General features: G+C 48.3%; 2 protein-coding genes across 3 annotated transcripts in view; both read right to left on the bottom strand.

Annotated features, from left to right (window-relative positions):
• The window catches only part of NADK (NAD kinase), a 28,037-nt gene extending 20,958 nt beyond the window's left edge, over positions 1-7,079 (bottom strand). Inside the window, exon 1 of one of the 2 annotated variants that reach the window (XM_012807277.2) lies at positions 7,023-7,079. The gene's annotated coding sequence lies outside the window, so the exon portion shown is untranslated. Of the gene's footprint in view, positions 1-6,719; positions 6,893-7,022 lie in introns of those variants that run through there. The other variant, XM_012807275.2, reaches the window with a different exon arrangement.
• Positions 7,080-11,476: 4,397 nt separating this feature from the next.
• The window catches only part of GNB1 (G protein subunit beta 1), a 70,281-nt gene continuing 55,988 nt past the window's right edge, over positions 11,477-25,769 (bottom strand). Inside the window, exons 8-12 of the mRNA XM_003793202.3 lie at positions 19,680-19,746; positions 17,444-17,645; positions 16,423-16,639; positions 13,491-13,606; positions 11,477-13,239 (exon numbers count right to left, since the gene is read on the bottom strand). Of these exons, the coding sequence (XP_003793250.1) occupies positions 13,500-13,606; positions 16,423-16,639; positions 17,444-17,645; positions 19,680-19,746 (593 nt within the window). The 3' untranslated portion in view covers positions 11,477-13,239; positions 13,491-13,499. The remainder of the gene's footprint in view (positions 13,240-13,490; positions 13,607-16,422; positions 16,640-17,443; positions 17,646-19,679; positions 19,747-25,769) is intronic.

Raw genomic sequence — 25,769 nt, forward strand, 5'->3', positions numbered from 1 at the left:
TACTTGGGAGGCTGAGGCAAGGGGAATGCTTTAGCTCAAGAGTTGGAGGTTGCTGTGAGCTGTGATGCCACCGCACTCTACCAAGGGCAACATGGAGGGAGGGGGGGAGGAACGAAGGAAGGAAAAAGAAAATGGGGGCAGCGCCTGTGGCTCAGTTGAGTAGGGCACCAGCCCCATAGACTGAGGGTGGCGTGTTCGAACCCGGTAAGGTCAAACTGCAACAAAAAAATAGCTTGGCATTGTGGCAGGCATTTGTAGTCCCAGCTACTTGGGAGACAGAGGCAAGAGAATCACCTAAGCCCAAGAGCTGGAAGTTGCTGTGAGCTGTGATGCCACCACACTCTACCGAGGGCAACAAAGTGAGACTCTGTCTCAAAACAAACAAACAAACAAACAAACAAACAAACAAAAAAAACGGGCATAAGAGACGAACAGACCAAAGTAGTTCTGGGGATAATGGATATTATAAATAAGTACCAGAAAAGATTCTCGCTACCATTAGCCATTAGGAAACACAAACTAAAATCATAGTGAAAAAAAAAAATAAATAAAATCACAGTAAGATACCACACATACCTAACAAATGATTAAAATAAAAAATAGTAACAAAACTTAAAGCTGAAAAGACCACAGAGAAATCACAGTGGATCATTCACACACTGTTGAAAACAAGACAGTTTCTTACACAACCCAGCAACTGCACTTTGGGCATTTATCCCTGAGAAATAAAAACTTGTGTTCACATAAAAACCTATACATGAATGTTCACACCACCTTTATTTGCAATATCCCTAAACTGCAAATAACCCAAATACCTTTCACCTAGTGGATGGTTAAATTGTGGTGTATCCATAGAATAAGAGATGGATAGGCAATTTAAAAAGGAATGAACTATTGATTCATGCAAAAGTTTGGATAGATTTCAGAAGAAACTGCCAAAAGAAGTCAATCTCAAATGGGACATACTTTATGATTCCGTTTATATAACATTCTTGAAATGATAAAATCATAGAGATGGAGAACAGGTGAGTGGGTGCCAAGGGATGTAAATGGAGGTGGGGGAGACAGTTAAGGGGCAGCGTGAGGGGTTCCTTGGTGTGAGGAACAGTGCTGAGTCTTGATAGCACAGGTGATTACAGGGATCCACTCATGATGTAAAACTGCAAGGAACCATATGTACACATGTGTAAAACAGGTTAAATCCAAATGAGGTCTGTAGTTAACAGCATTTCCCTCTGGTTTAGCTGGTGTCAGTTTCTTGGTTTTATTATGCACTCTTCAGGTTTAAGATGTTACTAAGTTGGTGAAGGGTACAGGGGTTTCTCTGTACTACTCTTACAATTTCTTTAGAGTTTTTAATTGTTTCAAAACAGTAAAAAAGGATAAACCAATCAAATTACAAAAAGGAAATGTTAAAAACCTGCACTTTTAGGGTGGGTGCTGTGGCTCACACTTATAATCCCAGCATTTTGGGAGGGCAAAGCAAGAGGATCTCTTGAGCACAGGAGCTGGAGACCATCCTGGGCAAGACAGGGAGACCTCTACAGAAAGTAATTTAAAAAATTAGCCAGGCAGCGCCTGTGGCTCAGTGGGTAGGGCGCCAGCCCCATATAGATAAGGTGGTGGGTTCGAACCCGACCCCAGCCAAACTGCAACCAAAAAAACAGCTGGGCATTGTGGTGGGTGCCTGTATTCCCAGCTACTTGGGAGGCTGAGGCAAGAGAATCGCCTAAACCCAAGAGCTGGAAGTTGCTGTGAGCTGTGACAGGCACTCTACCATGGGCAATAAAGTGAGACTCTGTCTCTTAAAAAAAAAAAAAATTAGCTGCACATTTGATATGAACCTGTAGTCCCAGCTACTTGGGAGGCTGAGGCAGGAGGATCACTAAGCCCAGGAATTTGACGCTATATATAGTGAGCTATGATGACACCACTGCACTCTAGCATGGGCAATAGAACAAGACCCTATCTCAAAAAAAAAAAAAAAGCCCCAAAGAACTGGGCATTAAAACTGTATTATTACTGATACATTAGCTACAAGCTCTTGTTAATATTTGCTTATAAAGACTAATTTAATGACTAGGCAGAAAACTAAGTTATAAAATAATTATATTAACATTAAAACATGGCTCAGCACCTGTAGCTCAGTGGTTAGGGTGCCAGCCACAGACACTTGAGGCTGATGTGTTCAAACCGGGCCCAGGCCAGCTAAAACAACTACGAAAACTGCAACAACAATAACAACAAAAAAATAGCCAGCGTTGTGGTGAGTGCCTACAATCCCAGCTACTTGGGGGGCTGACGTAAGAGAATCGCTTAAGCACAAGAGTTTGAGGTTGCTGTGAGCTGTGATGACACAGCACTCTACTGAGGACGACAGAGTAAGACTCTGTCTCAAAAAATAAATAAATAAAATAAATAAATAAATATTAAAACCAAGGCCAGGTGCAGTGGCTCGCGCCTGTAATCCTAGCATTCTGGGTGGCCAAGCCATGTGGATTGCCTGAGCTCATGGGTTCTAGACTAGCTTGAGCCAGAGTGAGACCCTTGGTCTCTAAAAATAGTCGGGCATTGTGGCAGGTGCCTGTAGTCCCAGCTACTTGTGAGGCTGAGGCAAGAGAATCACTTAAACCCAAAAGCTTGAGGTTGCTGTGAGCTATGACGTCACAGCACCCTACCAAGGGTGACAAAGTGAGATTCTGTCTCAATAAATAAATATGAATAAGTAAATATTAAAACCAACATTAAGGCCGGGTGCAGTGGCTCACACTTGCAATCCCAGCACTCTGGAAGGCTAAGGAGGGTAGATTGCTTGAGCTCAGGAGTTTGAGACCAGCCTGAGCCAGAGTGTGATGCCATCTCTACTGAAAATAGAAAAACTGTGGCTCGGCGCCACAGTAGCTCAAGTGGCTAAGGCACCATCCACATAGACCAGACCTGGCAGGTTCAAATCCAGCCCAGGCCCACCAAACAACAATGACAACTACAAGCAAAAAATAGCTGGGCGTTGTGGCGGGTATCTGTAGTCCCAGCTACTTGGGAGGCTGAGGCAAGAGAATTGCTGAAGCCCAGGAGTTGGAGGTTGCTGTGAGCTGTGATGCCACAGCACTCTACTCAGGGTGACAGCTTGAGGCTCTGTCCCTCCCCTCCCCACTCCCCCCCAAAAAAAGAAAATAGAAAAACTAGCTGGGTGTTGTGGTGGTCACCTGTAATCCCAGCTACTAGGGAAGCTGAGGCAAGTGGATCACTTGAGCCCAGGAGTCTTGAGTTTTAGGTATTGATGCCACGGCAACCCAAGGTGACAGAGTGAAACTCTGTCTGAAAAAAGCAACAAACAAACAAACAATCCTTGACCAAATAAACAAAAAAATTACCTTTACATTTTTAGGTATCATCACAGTACATATATATGTATATAATACGTATTATATTATACAGATAATATAATACATATTAGCTTATATAAGCTAATATAAACGTATATATGTAATATATATGTAACATAATTTTGAAAAGACAGCTCTAATACAAAAAATACAGTCTTTTTTGGATAATCATGATTTACTACTCAACTTTAATTTGTTTGCTATGTTTTGTTTTAAAAGGATGCAATTCTAACTAACTCCATCCAAGCATATTCAAATTCCTCACAGTGCAAATCTAATTTTATAAAAACTTGTGCATCAGGAAATTTTTATTACAAAGAAATTTTTGGAGCACAGTAACAAAATACTCATGAAGAACTCAAAAGTGAGAGGGAAAAAAACGTTGGGAACCCAACAAATAAAGGTACAAAGGACACGAACAGAAGTCTCACACACACAAGTACAAATACAATATGTATGAGGTCCAGTGTGGGCTCTCTACAAACATTTGCTGAAACACTGAATGAAAAGGTTAAATTTATTTAGTAACAGAAATAGGGAATGTTCAACCTCATTAGTGAACGCTGATTTGTAACAAAACTCAGCTTTTCTACATCACCCATCTCATTTCCCTCCAGTGAAGAATGCCCAGTGCTGGCAGGGATATGAGAAAGTGGCACTCCCACTGGCAGCACATCAACTGGGAAAGACCTGGAAAGTTCTATGGCAATGTGACTACAGAGCCTGACCCTGTGACCTCATAACCTTAGCAAGATTACAGATCTGACCAGGGCTTTCTCCACCTACTAAGAGGTAGGTAAAGAAACTAGGCTCAGTGCAGTTTCTGAATGCTGAGGCTAGGAACACTCTCCCCTCTTTTTGAGACAGATGTCACCCTCAGTAGTCTTGTAGGGTCATAGCTCACAGCAACCTTGGCTCAAGTGATTCTCTTGCCTCAGCCTCCCAAGTAGCTGGGACTACAGGTGCCTGCCACAACGCCGGCTATTTTTTTGTTGCAGTTGTCATTGTTTAGCAGGCCCAGGCTGGGTTCAAATCCACCAGCCTGGGTGTCTGTGGCCGAGACCCTACCCACTGAGTTATGGGTGCCGCCTACTCTCCCCTAAGTTGTGAAGTATATATATGGCACCCTCACATACTACCCAGGCCACTTTCACTGTTTGTCTCTAAACACTTTTCACATCTGTCTGATAAATCTAAACACTTTCCTCAAACTCTTGGGCTCAAGCAATTCTGTTGCCTCAGCCTCTTGAGTAGCTGGGACTACAGGTGCCCACTACAACACCCAGCTATTTTTAGAGACCAGATCTCACTTTGGTTCAGGCCAGTCTTGAACTTCTAGGCTTAGGCAATCCACTTTCTTTGGCTTCCCAGAGTGCTAGGGTTACAGGCGTGAGCCACCATACCTGGCCAACACTTATTTTTATTAATATACCTGTTCCCATGCATTAATCTTTGGAGCATGGCAATTGTGGGTTGGGAGATACTACAAATGATAAACCACAAGCATAAACAGAAATGGAATCCTGACGTCACAAGCTAAACCATCACCCACTTGTCTCCAACACCTGAAGCTATGCAGTGACTGTGCTATGTGTAATTCTAAAAGGTCGAGAAGGCCTTGCAGTTGCAAGTTCACTCTCCTGCCACTGCCAGACCTCTAGCCGAGGTGCCTTTACACTGGCAGCTCCTTCTTGCGTCAGCAGCCTCCAGATTTGAAGTAATAAAATGTTGGGCCAAAAACTCCCACAGAAGGCCACCACCTCTTTGTTCTCCAACAGAGACCTACATTTTCTCAAGTGCTAAATTCAATAAAGGCGATAGTATCAATAGTATTGTTTTACTAAATCACAAGCCCTACTTTCCTCCTATCTGTTAACTACCTCCACTCAACAACTACTGCTGGACTCTGCTGTCTGGAAACCCTCACTATGAACATTTATGAATTAAACAGGGTTTTGTGGTATTCTGGAAATCTAACTTCTCACAGCAATTGTTTCCAAGGGAAAAGTCTGTTTAAGAACCAAATACCACACTGCTTTAGCAAATGACTTTAGCAAAGTACACCCATAGTCGAGTTCAAAGAAGAGAGAATGTTTTGCAGGGTGGCTCACTCCTCTAATCTCAGCACAGGAAGGCTGCTTAGGGCCAGGGGCTGGAGACCACCCTGAGCAAGACCTCATCTCTACAATAGCCCATTGTGGTGGGCGCCTGTACTCCAAGCTATTCTGAAGACTGTATCAAGACTGCTTGAGTCCACAAGTGGGCTATGATGATTTTGTCTCAAAGAAAAAGGGGCCACCTTCAAATGAAGCCCATCTGTTGGGTAATGCACAGGCACCTGTTGCCGTCCTCATGCAGCTTGGAATCAGGGTGGTAACACCACGATGTGGCCACAAAAAAAGTCACAGAGAATAAGAAGTCATTGCTGTGAACATACAGATCATGTGCAAAAGTTCCAAGGGAGCAGAAATTTCCCAGACGCTTAACAGGAGAACTTTCAGGGGGAAGGGCATCATCTAACAGGACGTTAAAATAACTTATTTATTAAGACAAATAACGTCAGGTTCAGGCCGACTATGGCAGGTAGTGAGACATATAAACAAGAGAATAGTTCTCAACGGTTTCCCTGTCAAGAGCCAAGAAAAAATGAATTCGTTTTGAATGTGAAACAGAAATGTGTTCCAGAACAATAAACAAAAAATAATTTGTTATTCAGAAACAAAGCCAAAAGGAATCCTATGGCTTGGGGAGGATGAATGAAAAGGGGGCTGTGCTGGGCCTGGGAAGGAAAACTCTGGCAGGTGTGGAGCGGGGCGCCTGTGGGTGCTGACATCTGGGCTACGCGAGGCAGCTGTCTGTAGGGATCTGAGAGAACTTTGTAATTTTTAGGCAAGTATGGACGTTGAATTTAAAAAGTGTTTTTAGAGAATTCCACACCAAGAACGATATACAGAATCCTTAACTCGGTACTTTCCCACCAGGTTTGGAGCCCTCTCAACTTTCACATGGCAGAGGTCCCTTAAACGACCCACGGAAGCCGCGACACTCGAGAGCCACGTCGCCCACTCGGCTGTCCAGGCCCTGCGGCCCCACCTGTGCCGCCCGGGGAGCGAGGCCGGAGAGCGGCCTCCCTCGGGTCCGTCTGCAAGGCCGCGCCTCGCCCGGGGCCGGGCCGTCGCCGCGTTCGGGACGGAGGAGTGTCTGGTCAGCGCCTCCGCGGCGTTCTCCCCGGGGCGGGGCCGCCCGCGAGCCCCCAAGCACGGAAACCCGAGGCCCGCAGCCCCCGAGCGGCGGGCGACCCCGACGGAGGGCGGGCTGGGGCCGCGCACTCACCGTTCGCTGCCGCGGGCGCCTGGGGGGCGTCTACATGCCGGGCCGACCCCGCGGGCCCCGCCGCTGGCCGTCGCTACCTGGCCCTCCGCGCCCCAGCCGCCCGCCGCCCCATGGCAGCCCGGACCGGCGCCGGCGCCGCCGAGCAGCAATGCGCCGCGGTGGCTCAGTGCGCAGGCGCGCCAGGCAGGCATGCGCGGTGCCCCGCACGTGGGCCGACCCTTTCAACCTCCAGACCGCGAGCACTGGGACGCCCCGCACGGGCGGGCCCCCGAGGGGGTCACCCCTGGTTCCGTTTCCACTCACCTGCCGCGGCGGGAGCCCGCGTCCAGTCTGCCTGTCCGCCAGCCTTCCTCGGGTAGTCCGCCTCACCTCCGCCTCGGGCGGGGTCTCCCAGATCGCGGGGGCGGGGGCGGGCCTGGCGGTGGAGCCAGGTGGGCCGGCTTCGGGAAACGCAGGTGCCCTAAGGAAGGGCCCCGCCCTCCGCCTTTCCTTAATTACCAGAGTGTGTCACGACGTGGACCAGACTGGATTTGGGAGCTGAAATTTCCTCTGGCTGTTGGTCGCCAGGGGAAGCTGCCCTTGGCCTCCCACGGCTACCCGGGACTCGCTCCCACTTAGAGCGGTTCGGGGCACACTGCGCACCGACCACGACCTCAGACATCTGGGCCTGGGATCCCAAGCCCAGCAGTAAGGGACCTGGTGACCTGGGGCTCCTCGACGGTGACCTTGGAGCAATGTCGTGCGCTCCCCACAGGCTGGAGGGCCAGGGAGTTGGGGAAAAGTGGCCAAGGCCGAAGGAGCTCACTTAGACTTAGTAACATCTGGTGGGACTGCGGACCCCAGGCAGCGTGGTTACTCGTTGAGTTGATGGCTCCCCACCAGTAATGCATTCAGGCCTTACTGTCCCCACAGAGGGTCAGGCTCATCCTCGCTTCTAGGTCGCTATAGGGTAAATGGACAGTGTTCTGCCAGGTGCCCTGTCACCAGCTGGCTCCCCAAGAGTCTTCCAGCCATTGTTTTCTAAGGTTCATTACTTGTCTACACTCTCCAACGGGGATGGCCTGGCCCCAACCCCGTATGGACTTGAGTCGTCTGCCGGCCTGCCCCACACCTGCATACCTGCTGTTGGTCAGGCTGCTCTAGTGCCGGAATTCCTGGGCTTGTATCCAGAAACTTGGAACACGGCTTGGCAGAGGCTCCCTGGAGAGCACAGAGTGGCTGGCTGGGACCTTGATGCATTGGGCAGCACCCAGGGTGACTGGCAAGGGGGGCAAGGATAGCAGGAATTTGGGGGGTATTTCTTAAACTGCAATTTCCCCATGGGTTATTTTGTAACCCCAACCACTTCCCCAGAGTGACCTCCAGCCACACCCACTGAACTCTTGAGCTGTGTTGACATGTGATTATTAGCGTGACAATGCTCACTAGCCATGGAATGCCTCAGACCTGCAGAAAATCTACTGGGGTGGGGGCAGTCACTGGCTTCTACAGAGCACCCAGGTCATCTACCAAGTGCTATTCCTGTGTTCTCCCTCTAAGGGAACTTCCAGTAGGTGCTCCAGTGTGTAACCATGGAAACCCTTTGTCTACCCAGGACTCCAGGCAGGAGCATGGGGGCAGGGCAGGTGAGCACTCAGAGGAGGATGGATGACCCCTGGGCTGAGTGTCCATTCACTGTGCCTGTAGGATGCCTGACATGACCCTGGCTGGGTCACCTCCGCCAGCAGTAGCCCAGCAGCAGCGGTTACCCATTGCTGAGGTGAGAAAGCAGGGCTGTGGCTCCCTTCAGCTGACCCTGATTGTGCAATTTCTCAGAGAAGGTTCCAGCTTAGACTCTTGTGATTCAGGAACCAAGAGCTCTCACACCCACTGCCCACCCTGGCACTGACAAGTAGTAACTAAGGCTGAGGCTAGGAGGGACGCCTCAGGGGACCTGAAGATTTCTAGAGGCAACCAGGGCTGAGTCCAAAAGTAAGGGTTACAGCTGGGTCACAGAGGCTAGGACAGGGTGGAGATCTGGCACAGAGGCTCTGCCCCAGGGACTGGGGGTGAGGGCTGCAGTGGGTGTGCCCCTGACTGAGCTGCCAGCGCTCCAGGCAACTGTGGACTTTGTTATTTGGTGTTTGCTTTGTTCTTTCTTACTGTTCACTCTTCAGACCTCACCACACCTGGACCCCCATCTCTTTGAGGGCTTAGTGATGGATGCCAGCAGGGACAGGGTAAGGTGGAGGGAGGAGGAACTGTGGCTTTGCCCTCAGAGTTGTACTCTGTGATGGTGGGGGGTGGCCTTCAGGTTGCAGGTCTCCGGAGTCCTGCTCCCAGCTCTAGGGGATAAGGGAAGTTGGCCTCAGCTCCTCTGGCTGGGGCAAACGGAGAAGTGGCTGGGAGAGGCTGAGGCTCCAGGTGGAGGAAGTGTCACTGGCTATGCTGAGGTCATCTTGTTTAGTGTCCAGCTAGTTTCCTGGCCTGAGAGCCAGAACTGGGGCCCTCCTCAGGGGGCAGTGTTGGGGTTGTCCACTGGACGGTCTCCTGTTTGGGGGACAATCCTTCTCCCTGAATACCTGCCATGTGCCAGGTACACTGAGGATTCAGCACAGAACAGGCAAATCAGGTGCTCACCTCCTGTGGCACAGCAGGGGAGGGGTTGGGGTGGGCTTTTCAACAGGAGTGCCAGAGGACAAGCATCCCTTCCCCCAGCAGAGGGAGCAGCAGGCGTGGGTCCCTGAGGCAGTGGCACCTGCGTCTGGGGTGGGTGGGGGTCACGGATAGCAAAATGGGCTTGCTGGAGTAGTCACCTAGAATCGGGACTCACTGCATTCTCACCAGATCCCTGCCTAATAATTTGCCTAGATCACCCACCGAGGAGGAGGAACAGAGTTTGCCAGTGGTCCTCTAGCCTGGGCCCCATCCAGGAAGCAGGTCTGGGAGGAGCTAGGGAGGTAGAGAGGCAGGGCAGCGGGGATAGGAGATAAGGGATGGATGGTGGGGCCCAGGGCAGGCCCAAGCTGGAGGTCAGTGGAGGGGGAGGGTCCCGCTAAGGCTGAGAGGGAGCAGCCTACAGCTGGGCAGGTGGCCACAAGTCACTCCACAACCTGTGTGCACCTGGGACAGTTGTGCCCCCAGTATGTAGGGCAGGGCCAGGTGACTCTGACTCTAGGAAGGAGAGGGGACTGTGTGGCCCAGACTCCCACCCTGCCCTGGAGGTGCCAGGGTAAAGGTTCTAGCCACCCTCGCTGGGTAACTGCAGTCCCTACAAATGCGGGTCTTGTGCCTGCAGTGCACACTGGCTGGCGTGCAGGCTTCCCTTCCAGACCACCCTGGCTAGTGTGCACTGCCCACATGTGCCTGTTTTGCTAAGAAAGGGGACAGTGGCCTGCATAGCACCAGGATGCCCAGGAGGGGCCCTTGGCTCCAGGAAGGAAGGAGTGGACCTCATGCCATCTGCCTGGCCTGCCACTGCCAGGCTGGAACAGGCCAGGAGACTGGAGTTGCAGAAGGAAGTGCAGTCAGGCGTAGGGTGGCCAATGTGGGCCCAGGCTGCCTCTTGCCTCTGGAGCCCTTGCCTCCCAGGAACTGGGGGCTGCCAGCCAGAGAAGACCTCAGGTGCTCCCTGGCATTTATTAAGGTTTTTCTAAGACAGCTGGCAGGGTTAAAGTGTAAAGAACGTGTGAGTCTATTAAGATCGGTTTATTTCAGGGAAAAGTGGGGGAGGAGGAGGGAGCCAGGCACACCACCCACCTGCTCATCCTGCCAATCACTCTCACCTGGCAGCTAGGGGCACCCCCGGGCACCAGCCTGGGGACAGCGCTGCACTGTCACTGGAGAATGGGGGAGGTGGGCACCTGTCGTACAGTCAGAAATGTGCCCAAAGGCCAAGACAGGAAAGATCTGAGGCTGTCTGTGGTCCTTAGCACCCCACCTGGAGCAGTAAAGGGGAAACCCAATACCAAGTGCCACCCTCCCTGCCACTCTCATCTTGTTAGGAAGGGAGCTCCCAGACTAGAGCACTGCCTGCTAGTATTCTTTTCTTCACTTATTTATGAAAGGCATCAGGCTACCCATCAGCCCTCTGAGTAGCTGGGACTACTGTGCCCATTGTGCCCAGCCAACTTTTCTATTTTTTGTAGAGCTAGGGTCTGGCTCTTGCTTCAGGGTGGTCTTGAACTCTCAGCCTTGAGAGATCCTCCCATTCCCCAGAGGGATAGATTATTGAAGCACAAGTCTGGCCCTAGAAGACAGCCAGTAACACAGGTTTTTCCATACCGTTGTGGCAGATGCTCTTTTTTTTCTTACCAGATGGAATTTTTTTTTTTCAGACTTAAGATGCACACTGTTTAGTCGAAAGGAAAGCTCATCTCTGGAGTGACATGTCCTCAGATATTTTAGGGGAGGAGAAATAGGAAGAGGAAGTCGGGGCAGCTAGCTTAGTGAAGGCTGAGAGGAGGAGGAGGAGGGCAGGGCAGATGCCCTGAAGACTGCCAAGGTGCCTTGGGCAAAACCCCAAGGGCAGGAAGAAGCTGCCTGCTTTGGAAGGTCTGGGGGTGGGGGCAGGTGGACTTTAGTGCTTCCCAGGCCTATTAGGGGGACTTCCCAGGAACCTGAGGTGCAGACACCCCTTTCATGGAACCTGTGACATGGGAATGAGCCAAAGCCGTGCCTGGAGTATAGTCAGGCCTCAAGAGTGGCAGGGCATCCAGGGAAGGGCATTCTCGCTCCACAAACTGAAATGGTCCTGCAAATAACCACACCAGAGTCCCTCATGTCAAACTGCTTTATTACATCTTAAATAACAGTACAGTTTAATATAGTATCTATCTTGCATCCAGCTTCCTTGCAGTACACTGACTTTAAAATTAAATACAAAAGGTGAAAAGGGTAAAGGGTGCAGAGAGCTCTACAGAGGTGTTTGATGGAAAGAGAAGGGGTTTCGTTTTTATACTCTTTGCCAGATCCAGGCCTACCGCACGGTCACAGCACAGTTTTGTACAGGGTGCTGCAGAGGACAGGACGGAGAAGCCACTACTGCTGCTATGAGGGAGGCTGGGCTGGGCTGGGCTTGGGGGGTCCACAGAGTGCTGCTGTCCAAACGCTGCTGCTGAGCACTGGGCTTGAAAAGAAAACCGAGAAATCTGCATCTGATAAAAATGATCTGCCTCAGATGCCAAAGGCTTGTTCTGTGGGAGAGACAGGCCCTGAGGAGCTGATGGGCGGGTGGGCAGCACTCCGTCCCCTTCCCTTTCCCTCCCCACCCTCAGAATCCAACAGCAACTGTTTGCAACAGGACTGTTTTTGTTTAAAGAAATAAGACAGTGACTTGTCCCGCTACTCAGGCGCGTGGCACTGCTCACAGTGCTGCTCCCGGTACGTGTGCACATAGCAACAGCAAGAAGTGGATAGAGCCGCAGTGGTTACACTTTAGGAGGTTATTTCATAAAAGAAAAAGAACATCTAAGGACTGAGTCCTATATGCACTTTTGAGCATTTCTACAGCATGCGATTCTAAGAGTAAACCCACCCAATATGGCAAACAATCATTTTTTTTTAAATTTAACTTAGAAAGTCTGAGACCATTATTTTCAAAACATTGATTTGTACATTGTTTCATACACAAATAACCGACCGACTATCCAAGCACAGGACAGGCATCTCTCAAAAACGGGTTCCTGGTAGTTGAGGGTGGGGTGGGTTAGGGTTAGGCTGTTACAAACTTCCCTCCAACTGCACAAGGAAACCCAAGGTGAGATGAAAACTAAATTGGACGGCAGAGGAGCTGGGCCAGGAGGAAAGTGGGTGCTGGATCTGAGTTTGCTATTCAGAAAAGGTATGGGACTCTTTGATCTCACATTGAAGACCATCGACAGGACGTGCTTGGTTACTTCACATGTTCTTTTCTACGCGGTGTTTGTGTGCAACAATCATTTGTGACATTAGACCAAAAAAACAAAACAAAACAAAACCAGGGACTAAATTTACATCACTGACAACACCAGAGAGGCCGCCCTAGACTCTCTGGTTCTGTTTATCTGTTGGACATAAAGGAAGATATTTAAAAAAGGAAATATGAGTGCTTCCAAAATCCTGCTACAAACATGACTTGAAATTTAGAAATGATTACAAGATAAAGTCCTCAACTTGTTTTGCATGAATATCACAAAACAGGATCACTGGTCTAAAATTCAACTAGTGAAGAGGTGTGTCTGTCTCACAATTATACTCAGGTTTACCTTCTGGTTAATATTTTTATTATAGTATTTCCTTTTAAAATTCAAGACAAAAAAGAAAACAAAGACGATGGCCCCGGAAGGAATGCACAATTTGTTTAGTTTACAGCACAGAGATCCTTCTCTTAATGGGAATTGTGCTCTTGGTTTCAGCAATAAGTGAAGGAAAAAAGATCTTGCCCTTTTGTAGTTCTGAGGGGAAGTGTAGGGTGTCCACATTAGTACGGTTGGATAGGATATGCTCTCACTGTAATGCGTCAAGGGTGGAATGGTCTTCCAGTCTCCGTGGCATCCACATGCTGTTTTAAACAGAGTTTAAATGTAAAAAGAAACATCTAAATTCAGATATACAGTTGGTGTCACTGCTATTTCACTGCTAAATCAGCATTTGCAGATGAAGGCACTTTATTTCAGATTTCCATAAATGTCTGCCTTTCCATGACAATTCCAAATTAATGCTACTGCTAACATTAATCTAGAAGCCTTAAATCCCAACATCTGTTCTATGGGAAGAAACTATTCTCAGGAAGGGCATCTGGGGTGCTCTTACCTCCTGGAGTTAGTTCCAGATCTTCAAGAAGCTGTCCCAGGATCCTGTCGCCACAGCCATGCCGTCGTCAGTCACCCCTAGGCAGCTGACGCGGTTGTCATGTCCAGCCAACACACCTGGGTACAGACCACGACAAAGTCAGAAGCCCAGAGATGCCTCACCAAGACAGGACTGGGTGACTCCTCTATGATGGGGTGAGACCTTCCTCACAGTAAGAAAGTGGAGAATTGGACGCTGAACTGAAGTGCACAGCCAGTCTAGTTAAGGGGTGCACAAATGAACACAGCTGTTCTCTACAGACAGTCTACAGCCACAGGGTGGTATTCACGGAAAATACACGTACACTCAAAGCCCGATCTTAAGTTGTTTAAAGGCAAGTTCATTAAAAAAGGAATGACAGGCTCAGCACCTATGGCTCAAGTGGCTAAGGCGCCAGCCACATACACCTAAGGTGGCGGGTTCAAATCCAGCCCGGACCCGCCAAACAACAATGATGGCTGCAACCAAAAAATAGCCTGGCATTGTGGTGGGCGCCTGTGGTCCCAGCTACTTGGGAGGCGGAGGCAGGAGACTCGCTTGAGCCCAGGAGTTGGAGGTTGCTGTGAGCTGTGATGCCATAGCACTCTACCCAGGGGGACAGCTTGAGGCTCTGTCTCAAAAAAAAAAAAAAAAAAGGAATGACAAGAAAAATCTGTAATTCAAAGGCACCCACACGTTAACACTGAGGGCCACTTGAACTGACTTCTCAGCACTCAAAAAATGAAATAAAAACCACCATCAAAAAAATCAAAACTAGGTCATGCCAGTGGCTCATGCCTATAATCCCAGGACTCTGGGAGGCTGAGGCAAGAAGCTCCCATGAGCTCAGGAATTCAAGACCAGTGTGAGCAAGACAGACCCTGTCTCTACTAAAAATAGTCAAAAAAATAAAAAAACCACTAGTCAGGCGTCATGGTGGGCACCTATAGTCCTATCTACTCAGGAGGCTGAGGCAGGAGGATCACTGAGTCCCTGAGTCTGAGGTTGCTTTCAGCTAAGCTGAGGCCCTGGCACTCTAACCTGGGCAAGAATCAGACAGTCTCTCAAAAAAAAAATTGAAAGGGCAGCGCCTGTGGCTTAAGGATTAGGGCACTGACCCCATATGCTGAAGATGGTGAGTTCAAGCCTAGCCCTGGCCAAAAAAATTAAAACCACCCTAATCTCCATCTCAAAGCAACAATCTATACCAGGAGAATATGTGGGTGTGGGCTGTTTCTCTTAGCAGGTAAGAGGCCCCTGGGGCTGGCACCCAGCAACTCCAAGAGTCCTGGCATAGACAACTCCCAGAGCCATAACAATCCATATCTTCCCAGAAGGATCTGAAGGGTCATTTCAGACAAATTCTCCCACCTCTGCAGCTACTGGAGTTACAGCTGGGTACAGGCCCAAATGTTCTCCACAAACACATGGGGGCTGGGTTCCACAGCCCTCAAGGCACAGTGACTAAGGGATTTGGTCAGAAAAAGCTTCAATTTGGCTCACTTACACCAGGGTGCAAAAGAGAGGTGTTTATCTGAGAGATGGGACTAGAACCCACCCAGAAGCAGGAGGCCATGCTAAGGCCCCAAGATTGGAGGCATGCACCCTTTTTCTATCCACCAAAGCACTGAGATGAACAGGGTTAGAAGATTCTAAAAATGTCAACATTTTCCTAATTCAGGAAATGTCTACTTTTTGAAAAAAAATATGTTTTGAGACATAGTTTCTCTTGCCCCTGGTAGAGTGCTATGGCATCATAGCTCATAGCAACCTCAAATTCCTAGGCTCAAGTGATCCTCTTGCCTCAGTTTTCCAAGTAGCTGGGACTACAGGAGCCTGCCATGATGCCCAGCTTTTTTTTTTAAAGATGGGGTCTCACTTTTGCTTGGACTTGTCTTGAACTTGTGAGCACAAACAATCCACCTGCTTCAGCCTCTTAGAGTGTTGGGATTACAGGCATGAGGGACTGTGCCCAGCCCAACCAAATGTCCACTTTTAATAAGAAAGTTCTCATCTTGGCTCGGCGCCTATAGCTCAACCGGCTAAGGGGCCAGCCACATACACCTAAGGTGGCGGGTTCGAATCCCCAGCCCGGACCCGCCAAACAATAATGACGGCTGCAACCAAAAAATGGCCGGGCGCTGTGGCGGGTGCCTGTGGTCCCAGCTACTTGGGAGGTGGAGGCAGGAGACTCGCTTGAGCCCAGGAGTTGGAGGTTGCTGTGAGCTGTAATGCCACGACACTCTACCCAGGGGGACAGCTTGAGGCTCTGTCTCAAAAAAAAAGTTCTCATCTTTTCTACAGTGTTTATTTTCATACACTTAACAATGACACATTTCCTTTTTTTTTTGAAGACAGATTCTGACATCACCCTGGGTAGAGTGCCATGGCGTCACAGCTCACAGCAACCTCAAACTCTTGGACTTAAGCGATTCTCTCGCCTCAGCCTTCCAAGCAGCTGGGACTACAGGTGCCTGCCCCAACGCCCAGCTATTTTTTGTTGTAGTTGTCATACTTGTTTAGATGGTCTGGGCCTGGCTCGAACCTGCCAGCCTCAGTGTATGTGGCTGGCGCAGTAACCACTGTGCTATGGGCGCCGAGCCCACACTTGGTTTTGATATGCCAAATTCAGACTACAAAAGGAATAGCCCAGCCTTCCCTCTGCTCTGCACTTGGGTGTCAGAGGACTGAGCAGCTGGATCCTCTCCCACATACCATGCCCCTTTTTCCCCTCACAAGAACGGGTGGGAAGACCCCATGGACCTGGCTCACCTGGAGAGCCAGAACCTCGACACCCAGGCTAGGCTGCCACCTTTATCTCTGTGGGGCCACAACACAGCCTGATACAGACATCTGATAGTGCCTTGCAGATGCTGTCTGACACCCAGGAGACATCGAACCCTGTGGTGCCTACCTGCCCGGTCGGCTTTGAGTGCATCCCACACGTTGCAGTTGAAGTCGTCGTACCCAGCAAGAAGTAGGCGCCCGCTCTTGGAGAAGGAGACGGAGGTGATCCCACAGATGATGTTGTCATGGGAGTAAGTCATGAGCTCCTGGTCTGCACGGAGGTCAAACAGCCTGCAGGTCGCATCATCCGAGCCGGTGGCAAATGCATTGCCATTTGGAAAGAACTGGAATGAGAAAGCAAATCAATACAGCATGTAAATGCTCAAATACAAACACAGGAGATGCGGGTGCCCAACAGTAGGGCTGCTGACATAGTAGGCAAAGATCAGTAAGGATCCCAGAGAGCTCCTTGGGGGCAAAGACAGAAAAGGACTTGCATCGAGGAAGCTCACATCACTGTGACCTGACAGTATGGTTGTCGTCCCCAAAGAAGAGATTTTACTCCAATAGAGTAATGAGAACGTGGCCAAAACTGAAAAACACATGTGTCTCTATAGCTACCAACTGTCAGGCTAATTTCATGGAGGAAGGAGGGAAGGGGCTGTAGTCAGCGCTGCATCAGAGCTATGCCCCAATAAACCAGACATACACCTCCTAATCTCTAGGCCAGCGCTGAAAACAGTGCCTAACTGTCGGGGTGCCAGAGAACAGGGAGCTTTCTCGGGTCAGCTAATCCCTGACCTGGAGGATGTACTGGTGGCCTGTGTTATTTTATCTGTTTCTAGTTAGAGGTAAGCTCCAAGTGCTGGTCATCTCTAGGGGGAGGAACAAGGCCTGGCACACAACAGACCACTCCTGGATATCTGGGAGGTGAACGGTCAACATAGATCAGATATCTTCTACAATCATACCAGATCCCAGTAGGGTTTTCTACATGGAGTTTTCTGTATACTCATCTCTAAATTAAAGTGTATTTGCATAGAAGAGAAGAGAGAAAACATCTAATTGAAAAATAGTTCAAAGTTTAGCAATCCAAAGCACAGCAGAGCCAGTGCAGCCCTGTCCCCATGCCCTCACCCCCGACTCACACAGATGGCATTGATGTCAGACTCGTGGCCAGTGAAAGTTTGTCGGCACATCCCTTCTCGAACATCCCAGAGCTTGGCTGAAGCATCACAAGCACCAGAGACAAATAGTCTGGTGTCAGGAGCAAGAGAAAGGCTCATGACATCTCCAGTGTGTCCAGTGAATGTGGTTGTCTGCTGGCCTGTCTCGATGTCCCACAGGGCACTGGAGCAGGAGCAAGAGACAATGGAGGTCACAGCCTCAAATTCTCAGATGGCTGCTCACATGACAAACTGTCCTCCAGACCACCCAGACTGTACTCTTAAGTTAATCCCAGCACACAGGGAGCCTATTAAAGTAGAGACACTATAGGTTGCAGTCCACACTTTCAGGCCACAGAAGGGCTTGTGGAGGGGCAATAAGGACCTCCTGGAAGGCCCTGGTTAGTGGGGAGGACACTATGCTACCTGCAGTTAATTCCTCCATAACCCTGTGGGGTCTCCACATCAGCAGCCCACTTCCCCAGGGGACTTAGAAAAGGCATAAGATAACAAGGCCCGGCAAACAAATGGCTCAAAGCAATTTGAGGTCCTGATGCCCTTTCTTAGAGTCACAAATGAGAGAGCAGGCATTTAAAGGTTACACATAGTATTCCATTGTGTTTCTGCTTAATAGGATGTCCAAAGCACCCTGGCAGGAGCCGGGCTATATAAGGGAGGCTATGAAGGTGTGGATCCTGTGCTTTAGCCCATAGAACACACTGCCACTGAAAACTCCAGTTCATTTTAGACTCAGAGGAAAACCTGGCAGGGCCGAGCAATGCAAATCCAGTCGGATGATTCTGACACGCTGTATGGGAGTTTAATGTCTAGGCCCAAGGGACTGCAGAGAAGGAGCAAGATACCGATGGAAGTCTGAAAATACCGAGTAGTGAATAAATTGCTTTAAAAATATCTTCTAATAAATAAAGTCTTCCCAAGATTGGCAGTCAAGATTATAAATCTTTTATAAACAGATGGATATTAAAAAACACCTTATAATATTATGGATCTGTACTGACAAGATGGCCAAAGGCCCACATTTCAGTGAAGCCCACCTGACCACGTGCCTGGTGTCTGTGCCCCAGGCCAGCTCCAGGCACCAGATCATGCCTAAGATGACCAGGAAAACCCAGAAGGTCAGTTGGAGCCTAAAATGACTTTTTTTTAAGGAACTATCTGGTCATTTAATTTATGTGCTTTGCCACCACAAATGAAAAAATATTCTGGAGTTTATTTAACTGGATTTCTACCTACCTGCTAGACAAAAACTTCAACAATTAAGAAGTCTGATACAAAGGCTGGGCTTGGTGGCTCATGCCTATAATCCCAGCACTTGGGAGGCTGAGGCAAGTGGATTGCCTGAGCTCACACGTTCAAGACCAGGCTAAGCCAGAGTGAGACCCCATCTCTAAAAATAGAGATGAGGCAAGGCTCACTTGAACCCAAGAGTTTGAGGTTGCTGTGAGCTAAGACGCCACTGGCACTCTACCAAGGGTGACTAAGTGAGACCCTGCCCCCCCCAAAGAAGTCTGATATAATTCACTTGAACTGTAACACCTGTAGCTTTTAAGCTGTGCTCATCATCTATGACATGGTACTACCAGAAAGGGATAACTTATGTCCACCCAACTCCCCCCAAAATCTATAAAACATCACCTAGGCAGGTACAAAAATGGAGCAACAAAAGAGCAGGTGCTATATACATAAATGTAGCTTAATTACCTGTACCTTCATTTTTAGTTGGTCAAAATTCAACTTATACGAACAGCACTATGAATACACACATTATTACTCTGTGCTTTGAATCTTTTTTTTTTTTTTTTGGAGACAGAGCCTCAAGCTGTTGCCCTGGGTAGTGCTGTGATATCACAGCTCACAGCAATCTCCAACGCCTGGGCTCAAGTGAGTTTCCTGCCTCAGCCTCCCAAGTAGCTGGGACCACAGGCACCTGCCACAATGCCCAGCTATTTTTTGGTTGCAGCCGTCATTGTTATTTGGAGGGCCCAGGCTGGATTCGAACCCGCCACCTTAGGTGTATGTGGCTGGCACCTTAGCCACTTGAGCCACAGGCGCTGAGCCTGTGCTTTAAATCTTAAGGCCATTTCAAATTATAGACAGCCTAATTCATGTCAAGAATCTTCCTTCCAATATGTCTAGACACAACCAGTGTGACAGAGCAGTCTCAGAGCACACTGCTTGCCCTGGTTCAGGTGCTCACCATGTGGTGTCTCCAGAGCTGGTGACGATCTGATTGTCATCCAGGAACCGGCAGCAGGACAAGTAACCTGCAAAGAGCAGACCCAGAAGGTGACCCAACCGACCAAGCCCAGCTCAGCAGTCTTGCAAACATAAAACATTCACTGGCAGAACAGAAGCACTACGTCTAGCCTAAGGCAAACACCTCATCAGGTACCTTCTGCTTTGTCCTGTGTCTGGGAAGAATAAATAAGCAGTAAGTCCACTGCACTGCTGGTAAGAATGAGAGCCTGGGTAGGCAAGAACAACACCAGGACGGGAAAAGGCAGGTCAGGATAGCGCTTCCCACAGAGCCCACACCCATGAGACACTGGCCACTCATCTGCCTATCTATCAGCAAATCACAGCCTGGGGCGCCCTTCCTGCTACCTTGTTTGCTGGTTCACTTAACTCCTTCAACAGAAGCTGCCCAATGATGGCCAGGGCAGCACTCTAAATGCTGGATACATTATCCTTCAACAGAAGGGGCTTCTTGCTTGCCAGAACCTTTACACCCCAGTGGGGAGAAGGAAAACTACTTCAAGAGCCCGTTAGGAGAGTGAGGGAGGGAGAGGTAAGGCAAGGGTCTCATGAGACAAGCAGGAAGCCAAGGGTCAGGGTGGCTGAAGGACAAGACCAGTTACACTGCAGCAATACTGTGGATCTCCAGTGGGGGAAGTGCTGACGAGCACACAGGGGTGGGCTTTTTCAAAGACAGCAGCTGTGACATCTACTCTGTGTAGGACATGTTCTGTGTCCCTGAGCACCCTACCTACTCCCACAGTGAGGGTGTGGGATGCCAGACAGTGGGGTGTTAAGGAGGTGGACATAGTGGAAACAGAGCTAACCAGCCTTGGAATGAGGAAGGTAAAAACAAAGTATCCACACACTATGATTTCATGTTATTAACCTGTTTACTATTATTTTGCACTTTTGTGCACTGATCTCAGCTCTGAAATTTACCGTAAGAACCAAAAGCATAGGGTCAACAAACCTGGGTCTGCCCAGCACTGGTGGCAGATAGGCCTAACCTGTCACAGTGGCACTGGCAGTTCTCAAGAACCGTGTAGACAAGGTGCTTGATGAAATGCTTTCCTTATGACCACATCCAGAGTCATGTGACACTGAGTCAGTAAATCACACAAAGAAACCCACAGAGGGTTCTGATGCAGAAAGTGCACAAATTATGAATTCCAACTGTCTCTTTAATGAGCTTTACTAGACTGGCTCTCACAGGAAAAATACTAGCAATGACAGATTCCAAAATATTAACTCTGTCCCTAGACAAAGAACATACAGCCACAGGCCACACCCACAGGGACATCAGTGGCCACATGGGTGAACCAAAGACCAGCGTAGAGGAGGAGAGTTCTGCACAACCCAGTTCTCTATTGTAGACCCCTCAGTCTGGCAGCTTGTGATGCCTGGAGGATGGGGCAAGGGGAAATCTAGAAAATACTGTATCACCAGACTTAGGGGGAAGAAGATCACACAGGCATGTCCCTTCTCTGTTCAGTGCTCACCAAAAACGCAGAGCTAAGGATAGCCACAGGGCCACTCATTCTAAGAATACAACCACGGACTTGAGAAACCACTTGCCTGCAAGTGTAGGATTTTTACTTTGGCAATGTTTAAAATAAATAGTGAAAAACCAGGAACTGCCTAATTATCCCAACAATAGGGAAAAATTGGTGCACTATACAATGGAATCTTCTAAAGTTCCTTAAAGATAACATTATAGCTCTGGGTGAGATTATTGGCTAAAAACATAAAAGAAGATAACTCAAAGTTTATTTCTAAAATTTCTACAATGAATGTACATCTACAGTTTTAGCCCTCCTGCCTACACTCTGGGGAGTGCCCCATCTTGGAGATCTCACCCAAGGAAGGAGCAGAGGCCACTGCAGCAGCCAGCAGGTGATCGCTGGGAAGAAGTCAGCGATGACTAGGCCAGGGCACTGGTCAGTCATGCAGTTTAAAGAGCCTTTAAAGAGCCTCTGTGGTATACCAGGTTTGGCTCCAAGGAACAAAAACTAAAACAAAACATTCTAGAGCTTTTGGCTTGGTGCCCATAGCTCAGTGGGTACGGTGCCAGCCGTGGGTTCGAGCTTGGCTTGGTCCTGCTAAAAACAATGAGAACTGCAACCAAAAAATAGCCAGGTGTGGCTGTAGTCCCAGCTACCTAGGAGACTGAGGCAAGAGAATCGCTGAAGCCCAAGAGTTTGAGGTTGCTGTGATTTGTGACACCACAGCACTCTCCTGAGGGCGACATAGTGAAACTCTGTCTCAAAAAACAAAAACAAAAAAAAAATGTTCTAGAGCTTTTGTTGTAAGGAGGGAAAGAACTTTCAGCCTACAACTGGAAGGAAAGGCTCCCAGTCCCTACTGAGGCATACAAAGGTTCTGAAGAACAGATGTCCTGTCCTTCAAAAAGTTCAGTGAGGGCCAGGCACAGTGCTCACACCTGTAATTCCAGTCATATGGGAGGCTGAGGCAGGAGAATCCCTTGAACTCAGGAGTTGGAGACCAGCTTGAATAAGAGTGAGACCCTGTCTAGACTAAAAAATAGAACAACTAGCCAGGCATCCTGGTAGGCACCTGTAGTTCCAGCTACTTAGGAGGCTGAGGCACCAGGATGGCTTGAACCCAGGAGTCTGAGGTTGTTGTAAGCTATAATGACACCACAGCTTTCTACCCAGGGTGACAGAGTGAGACTCTGTTTCAAATAAACAAAAAAAGAAGTTCAGTGAAAAGAAAAGGAAAAAGATAATGAAGTAACTTGAAGATGTGAAAGTGAGAAATGCTAAAGAACTTTGTTTTTTTAAGAGGAAGATTTATGTTGAACAAAGAAAAAGCTTATAAAATGTTTTGCGAGAGGTAGTAGACCAGAGGAAAATACTACGTACAAGCAGACTTTCTAGAAACCTCTCAGCTCCATTAATGGCCGCCCTGGTCCCACAGGTGCTAGAGCCACATGGCCTTGGATGCTGACAGCCCCTTACCTGTCTGGAAAAGGCACCTGGGGATCCACCAGAAGCTATAGGGCTGGTGAGAAGCAGGAAGGGGCTCTATTCTGGCCAGGGAAATTGTTTCCCTGGTAGGGCTAAGCTGGAAGGATAGCAAGGATGGTCAGAGGGGTGACACAGAGGAACACCAGGAAGGCACCACAACCCTTCACAGGGCTCTCAAGGCCCTGCCCCTCCATGGCAGTCCATGACTGTGAGGAGAACCAGTGGGAGCTAGGTGCCAGGACTATAACAACAAAAAGCCTAACATACGTGTCACATTTCACTAATAGCCCTGTTGGGACTCCTGAAGTGGACTTTATGGATAGACAACATCTTCTCTTGTGTCTGTCAGAAGAAAATCCATTATGGATATATATATATATGTATGTATGTATGTATATATATAAAATGCCCTACTTCTCACTACACAAAGAAACTTGGCCTAAAAAACTTAAGTTTGAGTCACTACAGTGGTCTCCAGCAGAAAGGAAGCCACTGACAACCATGCAGTGCTGTACTGGGAAGACCTCTGGCCAAACTTCCAGTCAGAATGCTCATGTCTGTGGCCATCCTGATCAGAATAATTAGCAAGGGTAAATGTGTCTATACTTGTTTTTAGAGTTTTTAGAAAGGACAAGCCTCTAAGAACAGTGTCAAGTCTTTCTTTGTTAACCCTGAGGGATTTGCTTTGGGAATAATCTCTGAGACTAAATAGTCAGAAATTAGTGTTTGAAGAATCAATTTCAAATTTTCACCAAAACAGAACTTGAAAAGTTCATTCTATCTGTAATTTTAACATAAGATTCTCTGTGTCCCATGCGGACCCTGCCCTATATGGAAAAAAACTGCAGTACACAGCCAGTGACCAAGCACTTCATTCCTGCAAGTGACTGCAAACCAGGGGTCCTCAAACTTTTTAAACAGGGAGCCAGTTCACTGTCCCTCAGACCATTGGAGGGCTGGACTGTGGGCCCCGGGACGAGTCGGCTGCTAAGCAGGACAGGCAGTGGCGGCAAAACCACCCAGTGGGCTGGGTAAATGTCCTAGGTGGGCTGCATGTGGCTCGCGGGCTGTAGTTTGAGGACGCCTGCTGCAAACAACCCTGCCATTACACCATCCAATGACTAGTAAGGATTTGGTAAACATGCTGGGAATATCACCAGAAAGTGTCCTCTGTGTGACTAAATTTCTGAGATTTCACACCTATAGCTTAATAAAAGTTTTAAACCTCAGGCTGGGCATTGTGGCTCAACACCTATAATCCTAGCACTCTGGTAGGCTGAGGCAGGTGGATTGCTTGAGCTCACAGGTTTCATACCAGCTTGAGCAACAAGACCCTGTCTCTAAAAATAGCTGGGTGTTGTGGTGGGTGCCTGTAGTCCCAGCTACTTGGAAGTCTGAGGCAAGAGAATCACTTGAGCCCAAGAGTTTGAGGTTGCTGTGAGCTAGGGCACCCAGAACACTGAGGGCAAAAAATTGGTACTATGTCTCAAAAAAAAAAAAAAATCTAAACTTCAAGGTCCAATATGCAGACCAGAGAGAAGATGGCATAAGTGATGAACACCAAACTAATCAAGGGATCTTGAAAAGGTATGAAGCAAAGACAGGCAAATCCTCAAATCTGCCCCCTCATTGACTGGTCACACCTTTGTCCCTTAATACAGTGAGATACTAGTTGAAGTGTATCAAATTTTAACTTTTATTGATTTGAAGCTGAAAAATATATAATGTATCAAAAGTCACAAATTCTTTTTTTTTGAGATAGAGTCTCACTTTGTCACCCCTGGAAGAGTGCCTGGCATCACAGCTCACAGCAACTTCCAACTCCTGCCTGGGCTTAGGGGATTCTCTTGCCTCAGCCTCCCAAGGAGCTGGGACTACAGGTGCCCGCTACAATGCCCAGCTATTTTTTGTTGCAGTTGTCATTGTTGCTTAGCTGGCACGGGCTGGGGTTGAACCCACCAGCCTCTGTGTATGTGGCTGGCACTGTAACCACTGTGCTATGGACACTGAGCCAAAAGTCACAAATTCTTAAATAGGCCAAATGTTTACAAAAGTAACACTCTTTAGAAGAAAAAGGATATATGAAGGAAACAAAATTTCTAAAATATTCCTTCTAATACCACTTTTTCATTTTCTTTCAATAGTCTGTTAACAAATCCAACAACCTTAATTTTTTTTTTTGAGACAGAATCTCACCTTGTCACTCACAGTATAGTGCTGTGGTGTCATAGCTCACGGCAATCTCAAACTCTTGGGCTCAGGTGATCAAGTAGCTGGGACTATAGGCATCTGCCACAACACCCGGCTATTTTTTTAGAGATGAGTTCTTGCTCGTGCTTAGGCTAGTCTCAAACACGTGAGTTCAGGCAATCTATGCACCTCGGTCTTCTAGAGTGCTAGGATTACAGGTGTGAGCCATGGCGTCTGGCCTTAATTTTTATTTTTTGGGACAAAGCCTCACTCCATTGCCCTGGTAGAGTGCCATGGCGTCATGGCTCACAGCAACCTCAAATTCCTGGGCTCAAGTGATCCTCTTGCCTCAGCATTCTGAGTAGCTGAGACTATAGGTACCTACCACAGCGCTGGACTAATTTTTTTTTTTTTTGAATTTTTAGTAGAGACAAGTTCCCGCTCTTGTTCTGGCTGGTCTAATTCCTAAGCTCAAGGGATCCTCTTGCCTTGGCCTCCCAGAGTGCTGAGATTACAAGGTGTGAGCCATCTTACCCAACAACCTTAAATTAAAAATAAAAATATCTGGGAGGCCAAGGTGGGAAGATTACTTAAACCTAGAAGTTTATGATCCCATTTCTACTAAAAACAGAAAAAGAAGCCAGGTGTGGTGGTAGACATGTGTAGTCCCTGCTGCTCAGGAGGCTGAGGCAGGAAGATAACTTGAGCCTAGGAGTTTGAGGTTGCTGTGAGCTAGGCTGACACCACTACATTCCATCCAGGCAAGAGAGCAAGACTCTGTCTCAGAAAACAAAACAGAACAAAATAAAACAAAATGGAAACAGATATACTCAATCCAACTATCATCAGAATAGACTGCTATATATTAAGAA

This window comes from Otolemur garnettii, unplaced genomic scaffold (genome assembly GCF_000181295.1).
Source record: "Otolemur garnettii isolate 467f Iridium unplaced genomic scaffold, OtoGar3 scaffold00067, whole genome shotgun sequence".
Taxonomy (NCBI): domain Eukaryota; kingdom Metazoa; phylum Chordata; class Mammalia; order Primates; family Galagidae; genus Otolemur; species Otolemur garnettii.